General features: G+C 40.3%; 1 protein-coding gene across 8 annotated transcripts in view; it reads right to left on the reverse strand.

Annotated features, from left to right (window-relative positions):
* Positions 1 to 18531, reverse strand: part of RBMS3 (RNA binding motif single stranded interacting protein 3) — an 802823-nt gene that overhangs the window by 292835 nt on the left and 491457 nt on the right. For all 8 annotated transcript variants that reach the window (XM_027522594.1, XM_027522595.1, XM_027522599.1 and 5 more), the window contains exon 5: positions 8647 to 8804. In XM_027522594.1, the coding sequence (XP_027378395.1) occupies positions 8647 to 8804 (158 nt within the window). The remainder of the gene's footprint in view (positions 1 to 8646; positions 8805 to 18531) is intronic.

Genomic DNA, 18531 nt, shown 5'->3' on the forward strand with positions numbered 1-18531 from the left:
CATATTTCATTACTAGGTATTACTATCTGTTACATATCTATTCTTTTTTTCTCTGCTCCTTTTTTTTTTTTTTGCTTTTTTTCTCTTTCCTAAACATGCAGAACTTGGCCTGACCTTGACTATCCTCCCTTTCCTTTTCTGGGATGGAGCTTTCCTCTCGGGCTCCACCAGGGACTCTCATGCTGGTTCCTTCTCATCATCTGCATCTTGGGTTAAAGCTCTCTCCTCAGAGGGCTTTCCTGTCCTTGACTTCAAGCCTCTCATTTTTTTTCCACACTCCCTATAGCACCCATATGCTTTATTTTGTTTTTGTAACACTATTGTTGATATTCATCACTTGATATTTTATATTGGATGAATACTCATTGGGTCCCCAAATCCAGCAGAATGCCAGTCAGTGAAAGGAGATTTTTGTGTGTGTGTGTGTATATCTCTAATGATCACATGTGGAATAATTACTGGCATATTGGAGAAGGCAATGGCTACCCACTCCAGTATTCTTGCCTGGAGAATCCCATGGACAGAAGAGCCTGCCAGGCTACAGTCCACGGGGTCACAAAGAGTTGTACATGACTGAGCAACTAACGCTTTTACACTGGTATATTAGTAGCACCCACATATTTAATGGGTGAACTGAATGAATGAACGCATTTTACATATCAGGAAGGGAAGCTAGAGAGTTGAACAGGCCCAAGGACACAAATAGGCAGAACAGAACAAAGATGCAAGCGGAGTGATTTCTGACCATAAAGCCACGTGTATAACCGCACTTCATGGGTGGTATTGTTGTTTATCTGCTAAGTCGTGTCTGACCCTTTTGTGACCCCATGGACTGTGCCTGCCAGGCTCCTCTGTCCATGGGATTTTCCAGGTAAGAATACTGGAGTGGATTGCCATTGCCTTCTCTGGGGAATCTTCCTGACCCAAGGCTCAAACCCAAGTCTTCTGCATTGAGAGGCAGAGTCTTTACCACTGAGCCACCAGGGAAGCACTCATGTTAGGATGCTCCAGCTCACAGAAAGCTGAGCATGTAGGAAAGATATTAAATAAAGGAGGGTCACACACGTCTTCCAAACGGTATTGCAAAGTGCTTCTCTTTATCGACTGGTAACTAACAGCCTCCCTGAAATCCCACAACCTTCGGGGTCCAAGAGCGCCTGTCATGGTTTGTACTTAGAGCAGGTAGAGGGTGAAGAGATCTTACAGTCCCTGAGCACAAGGAACGGCCCCCATTTCCAACTCCAAGGTAACAAAGTTCTCCAATTTTAGTCTCACAGGGTGAATAATACTCAGAAGCCTTCTCCCATTCCACCAACTCTGTCTTGGGAATAACGTCATTCTAGCTTCAGCATAATAAAACAAGAAACTGTATGGTTTTTCTCCTTCTCTAAGTTTTTATAAAATCATGTATGCAGCAAGATGGAAGCCCAGAGATTATACAGTGCAATTTAAGCCATTTGTTTATTTAGTTGATAGAGTGATTGGTTTGGGTTTTGAAACCTAGAGACCAAATAAATGGAAAAGCAAGGACAGTGTTTTGGCTTCTTTAGCGATGACCATGATTTTCTGATGTTAAAAGACAGAAAGACAGAGGCAATGTAAAGACAGAGATGAAGACAAGCACATAAAACAAGAGTAGAGATAAAGAAGCTAGAGGGTGGACCAGGGGGTTTCTCCTCCTTGGATCACATCTGCTGGCAATTGAGAGAGGAATTAAAATTACCAAAAGGAATAACAGTCCTCCTTCTTTTCAACCTCAGCAAACACAATTCTAACCTGTTTCTGTGCAAACACAGCTGTAGTTTGGAGGTTAGTAATCACTAAGTTTACATTTTAGAGATTTTCTCTGCTCAAACTTGATTTCCTAGTTCCATGCATTTCAGAGAATGATGGTGAATGAATTGCCAAAACAGCAAGGGAGAAATATTAACACAAAGATACAATTAAAGTAGATAGAATCAAAACATATCCCAGACAACAAAATCACATTTAGATTAGCTTGATGGTAATTTTAAAGCATCATAGAGTTGCCTAAAAAGACAGTATTAGCATTTGCCTTGTACTTTTTAAAAATTTCTTTATTTTCTTTATCAGTGGGAAAAGATAGGGAGTAAGCAGTATCAGGGAGAGGAAAATAAGTGAACAAAATTGCAATGATAATTAAAGTAATTAAAAGAAACTACAAAAACAATATTTTAATCCATTTATCCTGATTTTTAATAGTTAGGCTGATATTTGTCTTCCTATAACCATGATTTTTTTTTAACTTAGTGAAAAGAACGAAGAACTGAAATGATTTACTTGTAAAACTTGCCCGTTTGGTAGGAAGCGATAGAACACAGGGTTGCCCAGATGTTAAAAGTCATTCAAACAAAACTCCATAAGAATCAAATTAAGAGGACTGAGAGAGGTGAAAAAAACTGCAAAATAGAAAGGTCTCTGTGCTCAGCAGTCTCTCACGCTCTCTAGCTCACGAGGGAACAGTAAAGGCACTCCTTAAAGAGGGTCTATGTTCCCAGATGTTGAAGCTGGATTAATTGTGAACATTCACTCCTCATCCCTTCTCCATTTTGGGTCACTCTTTCCTGGCCCCTCATAACACTCTTTCAATGTGATTTTTGTTAGACAAATGGTCTCATGTTTCTGGAAATGGGAAATGGATAACGTGAACACACAGTCCTGTCCCTCTAGACCCGGGCTGATTTATGCTCAGATCCTCATGCTGGAAGGCAAGGTAGCCTGTTGGCACCGCCAGCTCTGCAGCAGTGGCTCTCGACTGTCTGACTATCCGCATTCCCACCATAAACTTTTGTTTGTAGGAGTTTATGACTTGGCTATAAAACGCTGCCTGCAGCGGGGTGGATCTTACAAAATTGTTTTATGTTACAAGAATGGAAAAACAAAATAATAAAATAAAATAAAAGGTCTGTAATTTCAGACACTATCTAGTGCTTCTGGAACTTTAAAAAGCCTGTAATTGTGCTGTCTCTGCACCCTGCTGGTGTTCAAATCAGTGCTTTGAAGTCCAGTGGTTTAAATATAAAACGAAGATACCACCTTTACTTTGAAGAAGTGATTTTCAAAGAAGATGAATGTATAGCTTGCAAGTAAAATAATAATGAGGGGTTTTCTTTCGAGTCGAAGGAATTTCAGGATCTCAAGAACTTCTGGAGAAAGGTGCATGGAAACATATACACTACCATATGTAAAGTAGACAGCCAGTGGGAATTTGTTGACTGACTCAGGGAACTCGGACTGAGGCTCTGTGACAACCTAAAGAGGTGGGAAAGGGTGGGAGGGAGTTTCAAAACGGAGGGCACATATGTTTACCTACGGCTGATTCACGTTGCCATATAGCAGAACCAACACAATATTGTAAAGCAATTATCCTTCAATTAAAAATAAATAAATTAAGAAAAAAAGAACCACATCTGGAATTTTGTCCCAAGATAGAAGTGTAAAAAAAAATCCCTGAGCTCACTTCCTCCTAGACGCACACCAAAATAACTATAAGCCCTGTGATTTTGAGAACATGGGCTTTTGTTCATTTGTACCTGAACCTATAGGTAGGTTCTCCCGTCTATCTTCTGTAAGATTTTATATAGGATTTTAACTTCTCTTGCCCTCATTTTTTCTATAATTATAAAATGTGAATAATAATAATAAACCAATAATTAACTCAAAATATCAAACCAAAAAAACAGAAGGAACCAGAAGGAAACAGGAGGGACAGTCATGACATAGTCCAGAACCGTGCCCATCTGTGGGCACGGATAACCGTAAATAAGACGGCAATTACAACTGCAGAAGTTCTTCCCAAGGAGCAAGCAGTCCGAAGCCCAGATTAGACTCCCCAAGCTGGAGCTCACAGAACATCTGGGTTTGAAGGCCAGTGGGGCTTGCTTTTAGAACATACAGAGGGCTGCAGGAAATAGAGACTCCACTCTTAAAGGGAGCACACACAATTTCACACACACCAGGAACCAGGGCTGAAGCAGTCATTTGAAAGGAGCCTCAGTCAGACCCAACCCCTGATCTTGGAGCATCCCCTGGAGAGACAGGAGGCAACTGCGCCGCCCCCTGTGGATACAGAAGCCGGGAGCTCTTTGTGCCTTAATAACACTGGTGCTGGAATGTGCCGTAGTGGAAGCCTCCCTCTAGTATATTAGCCTCGGGACTCAGCTCTCTCCCAACTCACCAGCCTGTTGGCAGCAGTACTGGGAGCCCGACTAACTGGGATGGGACACAGCCCCATCCACCAGCAAACAGGCGCTGCAAGAACCTCTGAGCCCACAGCCACACCTGGACATATCCCCGTCTAAATGAGATCCTGGGGCCCAGTGCTTCACACTAACACACAGGGACTAGATCTGGAATCCCTAAGAACCAGCAGCCAGGGACTCTGCTATCCAGCCTGGCATATCAGAGGGCAGGCATCAGTCCCAGGACAACCGACAAAGCCCTGCCGCCTGCTATGGCAGGACTCACCCACCCATTAGCAGGTCAGTGCCAGTCCAGGCCCACAGACCAGCAGGCCAACACAGGCTTCAGGACCCTCCACACCCCACAGCAAGCTCTCTCAGAAACCACACCTGGGCCCTACGGCCAGACCCCAGGACACGGCTCTGCCCACCGGTGAGATGGCATGGCCATCGGACCTGGCTTCACTTGCTGCTTCCCGGGTGGTGAGAGTGGTAAAGAACTTGGCTGCCAATGTAGAAGACATACAAGACAGATGTGGGTTCAATCCCTGGATCAGGAAGTTCCCCTGGAAGAGGAAATGGCAACCCACTCCAGTATTCTTGCCTGGAGAATCCCATGGACAGAGGAGGCTGGTGGGCTACAGTCCATGGGATCACAAAAAGTCAGACGCACTGAATGACTAACACTTTAACTTTCTTTCACTCACTGGTAGGCAGGCACCAGTCTGGGATCCCTGGACCCTGCCTTCACCCATCAGGGAGCCAGCGCTAGCCCCAGGGCCCCATTGGGTTCTGCCACTGGCCACCTCATGACCCATCCCTGCCATCCAGCAGCCTCTCTAAAGAGCAGGGCCTGACGATCACCTGGACTGGGTCCAGCCGTGACTACCAGACCACCCACAGGATGTCTCCTGCAAGGCTGGGAAACACAACCAACCCACCAGACACACAGAATTAAAATAGCAATTTAAGAAAAATCAGGCAACAGAGGAACATATTCCAACTGAAGGAACAAGATGAAACGCAGAAGAAAAATTAAGTGGATATCTACCTGAGAAACAGTTCAAGGTAATGTTTGCAAAGATTATCAAAGAGCTTGGGAGACAATTAATACTGTCAAAATCACTCTGCATCCTAAGGCAATCTACAGATTCAATGCAATCCCTATCAAAATATCAATAACAATTTTCACAGAAATAGGACAGATAATTTAAAATTTTTTATGGATGCATAAAAGACCCCAAATAGCCAAAACAATCTTGAGAATGAAGAATAGATCTGGAAGGTATCATGTTCCCTGACTTCAGGCTATAGTACAAAACTACAGAAATCAAAACAGTGAGGTACTGGCATAAAAACAGATACATAGATCAGTGGGGCAGAATAGAGCCCAGAGGTAAATTCACACACTAATGGTCAGTTCACCTACAGTTGTGCTGGGAAACCCGAACAGCTGCATGTAAGAAAAAATGAAATTAGAAAATTTTCTCACACCATATACAAAATGTATTAGAGCCCTAAATGTAAGGCCAGAAACCATGAAAAGTCCTAGAAGAAAACACAGAATACTCTTTGATGTAAATCACAGCTTTTTTTTTTTTTTTTTGGATAATTCTAAGACAAAGGAAATAATAGCAAAATAAAAAAATGGGGCCAAATTAAACTTAAAAGATTTACACAGGAAAGGAAACCATTGACAAAAAGACAACCTTCTGTATGGAAGAAAATATTTGCAACTGATATGGCTGATAAGAGCTTAATATCCAAAACATACAAATTCAATATTAAAAAAAAAACCTCAATATCTAAAAGCTGAACTACTAGATTTTAAAATAGACACAAGTCCTGGATAGACATTTTTCACAAAAAGATGTAGAGATGGGCAATAAACAAATGAAAAGATGCTCCATACCAGAAATCAGCAGAGAATTGGAAATCAAAACCGCAATGTGACATTACCTCACATCTGTGAGGATGGCTATCATCAAAGGACACAAATGGCAAATGTTGGCAAGATGTGGAGCAAAGGGAACTCTGTGCACTACTGTGGGCGTGTCAGTTGGTACACACACGGAAAAACAGAATGAAAATTCCTCAAAACCTACAAACAGAAATACCATGTGATCCAGCAATCCCATTCATATATATACATCAGAAGAAAGCAAAACCATTATTTCAAAAATATACATGCGCCCACATGTTCATAGTAGTGTTTTTTTGATGACCAAGGCATATAAGGACTATGTGTCCATCAACAATAGATGAATAAAGATGTGTGTGTGTATATATAGATAAACACTTTTGTATTAAGTTCATTTATTTTTTACTTGTAGTTGGCTTACATTGTTATATTAATCTCTGCTACACAGCAAAGTGACTCAGTTTTACACATATATACATTCTTTTTTAAATGTTCTTTTCCATTATGGTTTATTCCAGGAGACTGGATTATGAATTGTGTGTATATAATGGGTGGATCCTAGTTCAATCTGACTGATGGGAAGACACTAAGAAGAGACTAAGAACACACACAAAGGGCAGATTATGTGAAGATACAGGAAAAGAAGACCATCTATTAATACAAAACGCAGAGAGGAAACCAACCCCTACTGCCACCTTGATCTTGAACTTCTAGCCTCTAGAATTGAGAGAAAATATGTGTCTGTTGTTTAAAGCCACCTAGTCTGTTGAATTCTGCTATGACTGTCTGAACAAACTAATATATTCATGCTGCTGCTGCTAAGTCGCTTCAGTCATGTCCGACTCTGTGTGACCCCAGAGACGGCAGCCCACCAGGCTCCCCCGTCCCTGGGATTCTCCAGGCAAGAACACTGGAGTAGGTTGCCATTTCCTTCTCCAATGCATGAGAGTGAAAAGTGAAAGCGAAGTCGCTCAGTCGTGACCGACTCTTTGCGACCCCATGGACTGTAGCCCACCAGGCTCCTCCATCCATGGGATTTTCTAGGCAAGAGTGCTGGAGTGGGGTGTCATTGCCTTCTCCAAATATATATTCATACTTTGTACCAAAAATCTTTTGCTTAAAAAAATTTTAAAAAGACATAGATCTTCTTGGAAAAGGTGTTCACTTGTTGAATTTGAAACGTTTCTTTCTCAGCAGGAGCACACACTGATTTGTTAGAGAGAGGTTTGGAGGGGACAGGGATACACTGTGTGAAGTGGAGCATAGCAGGCGTTCAGTGAATCCTGCAATGCCAGGCCTCCAAGAGCAGCTGGTACCGTCTCCAAGAATGATTACATTGGCAAATTTCAGAGACCCAGGCGGTCCGATTAGCTCTGCCTTGACCATTAAAATCAACAGTTAATAATGTTCTGAAAACTTGAAAGCCTCATGAATATATTCAAGTCTGGGAGATGTTCTTCATTCTGCTGACTTCTCTTCAAATCATAAGACATGCATCCGGTAGAGGTCTCCCAGGCTAGTATGTGTAGAACAGTGTGTAGACATTAAGACTTGGTCCATGACCTCCAGGAAGTCAAGGTAGAGATTAGTTAACAATTGTGTTTTCTTATCTTTCCAAGTGTGCTCACAGAACTTGGTTTGGGATGATTTTTCCAAGAGATGCCAGGGTTCCCCACAGGCAGACGTGCCTGTCTGTAAGGGGCTGGCTTCCAGATGGTATCTAACATCCATCCATTCATTCACGTTGAGTCCGCTGAAGACACATAAACACACCCAGCTGTGGAGACACAGCTTTTCCTTTCCTTCTGTGCCATTGAGCAGTTTCTTTTTCTCTGCAGTTTCCTTAACTTTGTTTTTTCATGAAAGCACAGCAGGTACAACCATTTTAACTCCATTTCTGGCTGAGATCCCCTTTGGTAAACATTCCCTTAAAAGTTAAAAAGAAAACTACTCGTCTTTTTCCAACAATGAGAAAAGTGCAATTTGTTCTTTTTTGTTTTGATTAAAACATCAAAAGCTCGCGGCAAGGGCCTCTTAAATGCAAATGCCCTCTTCACCTCCTCTTAGATTTCTGAGTTCCTTGGGACTTCCCAACAATTCCTGTTTCTCTGAATCTTCTCTCTTCCCCTGGCTGAGAAATTCTACCGTCTAGCTCTTTGGAAATCAATGCTAAATCATGTGGATGCTTTGTTCAGCCCATGGGGTCTTTGACTTTGGGGTTCTGAGCATTTATGACCCTTAGTGAGATTGACAGCATCTGGTTTTGTTGATCTATAAGCATAGAGAGGACTGGGAAAGTGTCAGGCATTTCATTATGACATGTGACAGATAGAAACATTCTGTGTACATATTTTAGCAAGAACAACATATTTACAGTTATACTGGAATTATCTAACTCAAAGCAAAGATACAGAGTAGTTTGATAATCTGCTTTTCTTTGAATATTCTACATTCCAGCACTATTCTAATGCTAGAAAGGGATGGAATTAAAAGTGAATACTCAGGAAAGAGCAGGAGTTTTACCTGGCAAAGCCAACGCCTCTGCTGACTCCATTAGCATCTCTTAGTATCCTTGTGGAAATGACATGTCCAAAGGGTTTCAGCATATTCTCAAGTTCCTGCTCGTCCATAGAAATGGGGAGATTTGAGATGTAAAGGTTTGTTGGGTCTTGCTCTTGTTGCTAAGGGAAAAAAGAAACACACGCGGTAAGTTCTGAATATTGAGAAACACTGTGGATACATTTCCCTTACATTGCCATCTAGAGTCCAGTCTCCAACATTCTGCTCAAGTTCTTTCAGTGAGGGCAGTGTTTCTTTTCACTGAATTCCTATGGGCTGGAACGCTTCTCATAGAAACAATGTCATCTGTGGCAACCATGCTTTCTGTCCAGCCTTCCTTAGAAAAGACTAATGAACTTTTATTGTGGTTGGACAAAAGTAAACACGGATGTTCTATGACCATTAGCTGGTGGTTCTATAACCACTCTAATTGCCTTCACCACTAGTTACTAATGTTGCATTTAGAGAGTGTTCATAGTCATGTGTGCATGCGCGTGCTAAGTAACCTCAGTCATGTCCAACTCTTTGCGACACTATTGACTATAGCCTGCCAAGCTCCTCTGTGGGATTCTCCAGGCAAGAATACTGGAGTGGGTTGCCATGCCCTCCTCCAGGGGATCTTCCCGACCCAGGGATCCAGCCCACGTCTCTTACATCTCCTTCATTGGCAGGTGGGTTCTTTACCTCTACTGCTCCCGGGAAGCCCTTCACCACACACTAGGCATTGTTTTAAACCCTGATATAGACTATTTCATTCAATATTCCCAGTATATATAATCGTTACTATTTTAAAGAGGACAAAATTGAGCCATGGCTTGTCTAAGTTACATAGCTCGTCAACGTCAAAGCCAGGGCTGAAACCTGGGAGATATCCCCCAAGTTCGCAGGTTTTCCTGTCTTACTATATTGCTTTCCACTGAATCAATGGGGGGAAAAGTAGTATGGTCCTAGAACATCATTTATCATCAGCCTCAGCATCAGTTGGGAACTTGCCAGTAATGTAAATTCCCAGGACCCACCCCCGGATCAGACACTTGAGGGTGGGCCATATGACCTGTGTTTTGACAAGCCCTTCAGGTGATTTCTGATGATTGCTCACTGCCACAGAACACAACTAAATATTTACACGTGAATGAGACTATGATGCAGTACTAGTGCTTAAATAAGCTTTTTTAATAGGATGGGAAATCCAACAACCTGCCAGCATTATTTCCAAGTACACGAACATTTGCTATTTCACAGACTGAATTTATATGTTGGAACTTAGTTATATGTCTCAAAATAATGCACACCCAAAAACCTGATGTGATTAAGTGTTAGTTGCTCAGTCGTACTCGACTCTTTGCGACCCCATGGGCTGCAGCCCACCAGGCTCCTGTGTCCATGAGATTTTCCAGGCAAGGATACTGGAGTGGGTTGCCATTTCCTTCTCCAGGGGATCTTCCCAACCCAGGGATCGAACCCAGGTCTCCTGCACTGCAGGCAGATTCTTTACTGACTGAGCTACAAGGGAATGCACAGCCAAAAACCTGATGTGATTAGTTAATATCAAAACAGCTCAGATACTTAAATGAACTATTATATTTTAACTAAAACAACAAGAAACACAATCACATTGGGAAAAGCAGTTCTGAAGTCTGTAGCAAATGAGATGATATAACAGTAAAAATATCTTTTGTGAAGAGATGATATCTTCTGTAGATATTTGAGGTTTTAAGCACAATGAACAAGATTCCAATTACTATTACAGGTCAAGAAACAATTTTGGCATGAAACTAAACTCCATTATATTTAGCAGTTCTAAATATTCATGGAGGTCATAATATTTGTATTAGGCTTTGAGATGAATAAGATCTATTATTAGGTTCTTTTTGAAACACAGTTTAGTTTTCAAGCTTTTTGATCACCAGGGAAATCTCTGCAAATAAATATGCAATCAATCAAAAAATACAACACAACTTTAGCATTTGGGAATATAGTTTAAATGGAGAAACTATATAACTGTGGTCAGTTTCTCTCACTCTCTCACACACACATCACTAATTAATGGTATGATCCTAGAGAGAAAGCAGAGATATTATTTTTTCTTAAGTGACATGATCCTCACCCCTTAATGGGGGTGATTAAAAAAAAGTCGTATTTCAGATACATAATAACAAGCCTATTTACATACAACTTCCATCTTTATATTATTATACTGCCCATCCTTTGATTTTAATCTTCATATCATCTTTCCAAAGGCAGGTAAGCAAATAACATCATAGTTACTGGATAATGAGGAAATGGAGGCACGAACTTTTCATCATCTTACTTAAAGACAATTTGATAATTAGTGACAGGGGGTTCAAAGTAAATTTAGTCAGGTTTTCTATCTTCCATCTCAGTGCCTTTTCCACTAGTGCAGTCCAGTGTTATCCACGCTGTAATCATTTGCATAAAATCTTAGGAAATGTGCCAGCCATGTACTGATTTTATTTTCTTAAAACTTTTCTTTACATCAGAATACCTTTGGGCTTAAGTAAACCCATTTAAAAGACAACATTATGTTGCTTGCATAGCTAAAAGGCCAGGATCACTTCGCATAAGTAGGTTACTATCAAAACTGGTAACAAATTAATGTTATTAAATTATATTAGATATTGCTTCTTCGCAGAAGATTTTGACCTTGGTGGCTGATTCTCTCTTAGTTACAGAAGAGATATGTAATTAAGAGAGGTATTGACCACACTAGGATCAGACAGAGTCTTTTTCCTGGGAAGAATCAGAGTTGAGAAAAGAATAACTTTCTTACAGTGTGATTTTTGGAGCTTACACTTCCAGTTCAACTCAAGTCCCAGTGGGAGTTTCTGCTTTAGCCCAGAGAGCAGACTGCAGCATACGGCAGTCCCAGGAACGGGTGGGAATTTGCCCAGTGTTCTGCACCCCTTTGTCCTAAATGAGGATAAACCACCATAAGCAAACAATCCCCCTATGCCAGCATTCTGTACAATCTTTCCATTTTTCAAGTAGCATTAGACCAGTGTATCCTGATTTATTTACTTGCACCTTCTCAAAACGGAGTGCAATAAACAGACAGAGCTTATACATGAGAGACTGCCCAGGAAAGCTACTTTCTGAATCCAAATTCAAAGAGCAAGGCCAACTCCTAATCTGTATTCACAGAGACAAAACAGAATTGGAGAGTGTCATTCCTTGATTTGTGTTCACAGAAAGACTATAGTGTTGGGCAGTGTTATTCATTAACTCATTCTCTCCTTTGAAATACAAGTCTTCAACATATTTGTTGACTTGGCAAGAGAAATTAATTTCTGTATAGAATGAACTTTAAAATAATATATACATCTATATTTTTAATTTTTATTTATGTATCAGATTTATGTAAACAGACCGTTTCTTTTGAAAGGCTCTTTGTCACTGTGAACCTGAAGGAATATGCCTTTTAAATTTGCAAAAAACAATAACTCATATGATACCTACACTCTAGAATCTTTTACCAATCTGTTTTTAACTTTTCATGATCATTTAGCTCCAGAATGGAGCTGAAGGGGCACCTCATCCGGTCGGATCATTTAACAGATGGGGGAAATATAGAGACTGGAGTAGTGCTTATGATTTACTCGAGGCCACCCAGCTAATTAGTAACAGGCTGGAAATAGAACCCATGTCCCTTCATGCCTGGTCTAATGTTCTTTCCAACGCTTCATACTGCCTTTCCTCGTAAACTCCAGAGAATAGTAGACAGAAGTGTGTAGTTCAAAGAAATATTAGTACAGAAAAGAATATCTCTGCATATCTTATTTTATTCACTGCTGCTTATTCATTACTTAGCTTAGACACAAAGTTAAGCCAAGAAAAGGGGGTTCCTGGCCTTATTTGGCATCTCACATACCATCACTGAATGACCCCTCTGCAGCATTTAATCTGAAAAAGTACATGACGATAATTCACACATCTATTACATGTAATTGACTGTGTCAGCATATAACTCCTCCATTGGGTCTGTCTGTATCTTTTCATTGGTATAGGGACTTCTTGATTTATTATTTAGCTTCGTCAAAAGATCGTGAAAAAGTTAGAACTCCCATTGTTAATGGGAGCAGAGACCTTGCCATTTTATGTAAGGATATGTAAATATTCATTTCATGACTTCACTCTCCATGGATTTTTGGTGTTAGATTTATTGGTGTTCATTCACTTTTTTAATGTAGTTAGGAACAACTTCAGAACATTTTGAGGAAGCTTAGCAAATGAAGACAAATAGAGGACAACATTATTGCTCATATCAGGATCAAATATCACGTCTGGGTCTGTGTTTGCTGGATGCGTAACACAGCTATTATATATACATGATTCTAGAAAAGGTAGCAACTTTTGAACAAGATTTCAACACTCAATCTGATAACATTGATGCTTATTGAAATTATATTTAAATATTCAGGAAGTAGTTATTGGCATCAGAGATTTTAGAGCAAAGTTTCTCAAGCCACCTGTGGTGGGAACCGTTTTAATTTCCAATCTGTCACAAACTGATATTTGTAAAATATTTATATTTGCCAAAGCTAATAGAACAAAATTAAAAGACACAAAATGCAAGTTGCAATTTTTATTGCCATGTTCAACAGATCAAAATTACATTTAGATTAAATGTCATGCTAATGTGAAATTGTTATAAAAAGTTTTAAATGCTTACTCTCTATTTCTGTATGTATTTCATTTTGAACAAGTACTATTTGGTAGATCAAATTATAACACTGATTTAGGGGACTATGTTTCTATTTTTTCCATGATAATATTTTACACTAAGTTACCAGTCTTTGCCTACTTTATATACTATCAAACCTTTTTTTTTTTTTAAGCACAACATTATGTGCAATCAATTAATAGTCACTTTTAACTGTTAAGTGGACAAAGTTGTCTCAGGATGAATTGTCCTGAGCAGAGGTGACAAAATATCCTGAAATATCCTGAAGATGTTTGAAACAACTCTAAAGCAAACATATGATTTTAAATATTTTTAAAACACATCGAAGGGGATGTCCATATAGAGTACAGATAATAATATTATTCCTTAACGGAGCAGAGTTTTACAGTATTTAAGGTGTTTGGGGGCATTTATTTTATTTTACATGGCCCTTTCTAACACTCCTAGGCAGTAGATTGGCAAGAGTTACCATCATCACTCTGCAAATGAGAAAATCGATTCTGATATTTTAAGAAGGGTACCAAACACACATGGCGAGTAAGTGAATAAATGACATCATAAGTGATATTTTTGATGTTGATCAAGATCAAGATAGTACCCTTTGTTCTACAGTACGCCAATTCTCTGGATTGCCAATAAATATTGCTATTCAATGGATCTCACTAGTAGAATGAAAAGTCCATGTGGAAACAAAGGTGCAATTGCTTTTCTTTAAAATTTATTTATTTTAATTGGAGGATAATTAAAATATTGTGATGGTATTACTTTTTAATGGACGAACTTATTTTAAATGCTACAGCAATTTAAAAATTAATAATAATAAAAACAAAGTGTTTTCCCTTTCCCCAAAAACAAAAACATGGAGTCAGAGCCTCTTGAATTAACACGCTGCCCTTAAAGGTATCAGAGGTTTTAGAATTAGTTTAACACTAACTTTGCACACAAATGTTCTTACCCTTCTAGTAACGTCATCAGCCTGTTTGATGCATGGTCTAGGAGTTCCAGCTCCTCTCGGCAAGATCTGGAGGAAACCAGCCATTCTGGACATACTTCTCTGATGATTCATTTCATCTGCTACCTGGACTGAGCCACAGGATGCTCAGAGAATTGGTCAGGCATTGTTCTAATCTAGCTGTGAGAGTGCTTCCTGAATGACGTTAACATTTAAACTAATTTGTTTACTGAATAAAACACATAACCCCCTCTAATGTGAGTGGGCCTCCTCCAATCGCTGAAGATCTGAAAAAGGCTGATCCTCCCTCAGGTTTAGTTCAACCACCTTCAAGCTGGGACCCTATTTCTTTCCTGCTTCTGAACTCAAAACTGAAACACTGGCTATTACTGTGTCTCCAGCACAGCTTGCTGACCTCAGATCTTGAGACTCGTCAGCCTCCATAATCAGGCAGATTTCATGAAATAGAACTCTTCTCACACACACATACACAGACACACACATACCTTACTGGCTGTTTCTCTAAAGAATCTTAAATAATACAAAGTGTTAATTTTGTCAAATCTGTTTTGCCATAAAAATATGAGAGCAGTCTTAGCTCTGACCTTCACATAGGACCTTCTTGTTCCCTAGCCACAAAAACATGGTCTTGGACTAGGTATAAAGAGAGCCAGAGTCTTCCTCTTTCTCTAGAAGCATCTAATGCACTAGAGACCATTAAAGGGAAAGTAAAGAAAGACTACTAAGAAGTAGGCTTTCACCCTTAAATAGTGCCCAGTAAAGATATCCTCTGTCTTATCTGCTAACCAATGAAGGTGGCTGCCCTCTATTTTCAATTGTCTTCTCCCTCTGCTAAGAGTGAGAAGGTGATTTCTCTTCCCCTGCTCTTACATACTGATGGAGTCAGAGCAGAGCATCCAGCAGTTTTTCCTCCTGAGGCACCAATAAGAACAATTTCCATAAAATAAGAATCAAAAGAACAATTTCCCTAAGGAGCACATGTTGCAAAGAAGGATTTCATTATTTCAGATTTCATGTAAGCACAGCATTGGCAATTGGAGTTCTTATCCCCAAGTTCAACTGGGGACACAGGTTAGTTCTGGACAACACACTTAGCAGAGAATGGAAAATCGTGTCCAAGGCTCAGGACAACCTGAACACTGGGTCACGTATTGCTCTTTAAGGCAGGGGTGAGGTGAGCTCTGAAGGGCTAAGTGAGCGCACTGAGTCTCAGTGACTGAGTCGGAGTTACCTGTGTATAGTCCTGGGCCAGGCGGGGTCCTGGCTCTGCTTGACTTCTCCCTTCACAGGACCTCCTGAACTCAGCCCAGTATCACCTGATGGGATGGTTTCTCCTGTGAGAAAACGCTAAATTAACATTTTACAATATTGAGCTCTCTCTATAGTTTTATTGTAATGTACTGTTATATCACAAATACGTATGGTTTTGTACTCAGAGTCCTGACGGTCAAGAATGAGAACAGGAAACAAAACTATAGAGAAACAGACTCAATATTGCAAACAAAGTACACCCCTTTTCCTCAGTCTCATTCACCTCTCCAATGGGGCTTTCAATGCCATGGGTTTTAGAACAGAATGTCATCACTTGATTTGTGGACAATGACAATGGTTCTTCTTCAAACGACTGAAATTCTGAACGGGCATGAATATGGCCATACATTTGCTACAGCACCCTATTCATTTCTTCTGGAATGATCATTACAACACACACACATACAGAATACACGCAAACCATCTCTGTGTCTTCTGCCCAGAACAGCTGAGCCTTGCTGAGGCTCACAGGCATGTTGGAGGCACACACAAATGTGTCGTCGAATGAGGCATAAAGGTGTTAAGGATAAAGGATTCCACTCAAGGGCAACCATTCCCACTGGGCTCAGTGCCAGTGACACCTCAGCGCCTACCACACATGGTGACTACTGCAATCGTGCGACAGGACTCAGGTGGTAATCACTGTGACCCTTGAGAGTAGTGCATCCTGAAAAAAATATAGGGTGCTCTGCTAAATTTGAATTTCTGTGTGAAACAACACAAAAGTTTTTAATGTAAGTATAACAGCAAAGGTCAAATCTGACGCAATGTTGGGTCCATTTCTTTTTACTTTAACTTTTTTATTCTATTGTTTTTGCTGCAAGTTAGGGATATTGCCAATAGCCTGAAATATATAGGATTGCCCATTTTCTGACCCTTAAGGGTATAATACTTTTTCATTTGCATAAAGATAAAAAAATCACAGAACAATGAATAACATTTGTTTGTTGGAGGTTTACAAGAACCTCATGACCAGATTTACCAGAACAGCTGCAAGAGCAAAGGATTCTGGCACCAAGAAGTTTGCAACAACCAATCACCCCCCCTCCCCTCTTAATATAAAACAAGCCCGAGTTCTAACTTGGGTAAGATGGTTCTTTGGGACCCAAGTCCACCATCTTCGCAGTCTGCTAGCTTTCCAATAAAGTCATGATTCCTTGCCCCCACCAACTCATCTCTTGATTTATTGGCTTGTCATACAGCAAGCAGTATGGGCTTAGACTTGGTAACGTAAGTATGTCCCAAATATTGCACAGGACACAGTCATACTAAGATAATAATTGCTACAAAGGATTAATATTATTATCAAGTCATATAAATTATTTGTTGTTATATAGGACTCATTTTGGGTTTCCCACGTGGCTTAATGGTAAAGAATCCACCCGCCAATGCAGGAGACTCAGGAGATGTGAGTTTGATCCGTGGGTCAGGAAGATCCCATGGAAGAGGAGATGGCACCCCACTCCAGTGTTCTTGCCTGGGAAACCCCATGGACAGAGAAGCCTGGTGGGCTACTGTCCAGGGGGGTCACAAAGAGTCGGACACAACTGAGCACAGCACACACACGGGATTCATATTATTTTTAAGCTTACTTTGTGCCATACACTAGGCTTTAAAGTTATTTAAATTCATTATGGTTCTCTTCCTTAAAACAGCCCCTGTCTGTCTGTCTGGTTAATGTCCTTATTTTACATGACAGAGCTGAGGTTAAAAGAAGATATTCAATTGTTTAAGGTCACACAGCTGTTAAATCCAGTGATAATTCAAATCCCAATCTATCTGGCTCAGAGACCTGAGATTCCAACAAAAAGCAATGTGTTTAAAGGCTGGTTCATACCTTCTAAGAGATCAAGGTGAAGGAGCCAGCACTGGGTAGATTCCTACAGGCATTCAGTGGAAGCACAATTTACCTTTCTATGAATGGAAATCCTTTCATCCTACTGAGTTTGAGAAAGACCCAAAGGTCAGTTCTGTTTTCAAGGCTGGCATAACAAAAATTTCTCATGTTCCTAAGAAAAACACACCTGACTAGTTTTCTTCTAACCTCTATTACATGAGGATACATCTTGAAACTATATGCTTTACATAGAGGGAGTGAAAAAATGACAGCTTGATATGTGAAATGTTGCTGTTACATAGCTGTTTTGCTCGAATCTACTTGTATTCCAAAATTGTCCGATGTCAATTTCACAGGAAACTGGTTTTGTAAAGCCATGCACATGTCACATGGAATAGAGAAAGAGGATGCTTTCGTTCTACACCAGTACCTTCTTTAAGAAAACAAACTCAGCTGTACATGTAAATCCTGTCAGTCTAAGTGAAGGATGGCATATCCCAGGTTTATTTAGTCCGTCTTTCTGAAGACAGCCTGAGAAGACTGCAGAACTTCTGGTGGCCTGAGACCCTTAAGAATACCGTGGAGAAAGTCTGTGCGTGTGTGTGACCATGACAACTGATGTATCACTATTTGCAGGGAGAAGGAAGTCACCTGGATGCTACCAGCTTGTTTCATTTCGTGTATTTCTGGTATTAAAATCATGAGCTTGGTAGAAAAACAGCAAGCAAGATGTACACAGAGGGTTGTAGGTGTTCAAAGGAGATAAACCATTTTACTTTTGAAACCTATTAACTTCCATCACCAATGCCAGCTTTTTTTGGCACATAAATTAATTGTAATTTTCTTGAAATATATCACTGGGAAAGTGATCAGTCTTATTCTTACTGTGACTCAACACTGAGTTAAAAGGATGCCACCAAGACTTCCTGGAAGATGGACAAAAAAGGCACACATAAATCTGTTTCTCCCCAGTTCTACGGAATCCTGGGCTCCGGGCCAGCACACCTGAAGAACTGGGGGCTCTCA

This window comes from Bos indicus x Bos taurus, chromosome 22, assembly GCF_003369695.1.
Source record: "Bos indicus x Bos taurus breed Angus x Brahman F1 hybrid chromosome 22, Bos_hybrid_MaternalHap_v2.0, whole genome shotgun sequence".
Taxonomy (NCBI): domain Eukaryota; kingdom Metazoa; phylum Chordata; class Mammalia; order Artiodactyla; family Bovidae; genus Bos; species Bos indicus x Bos taurus.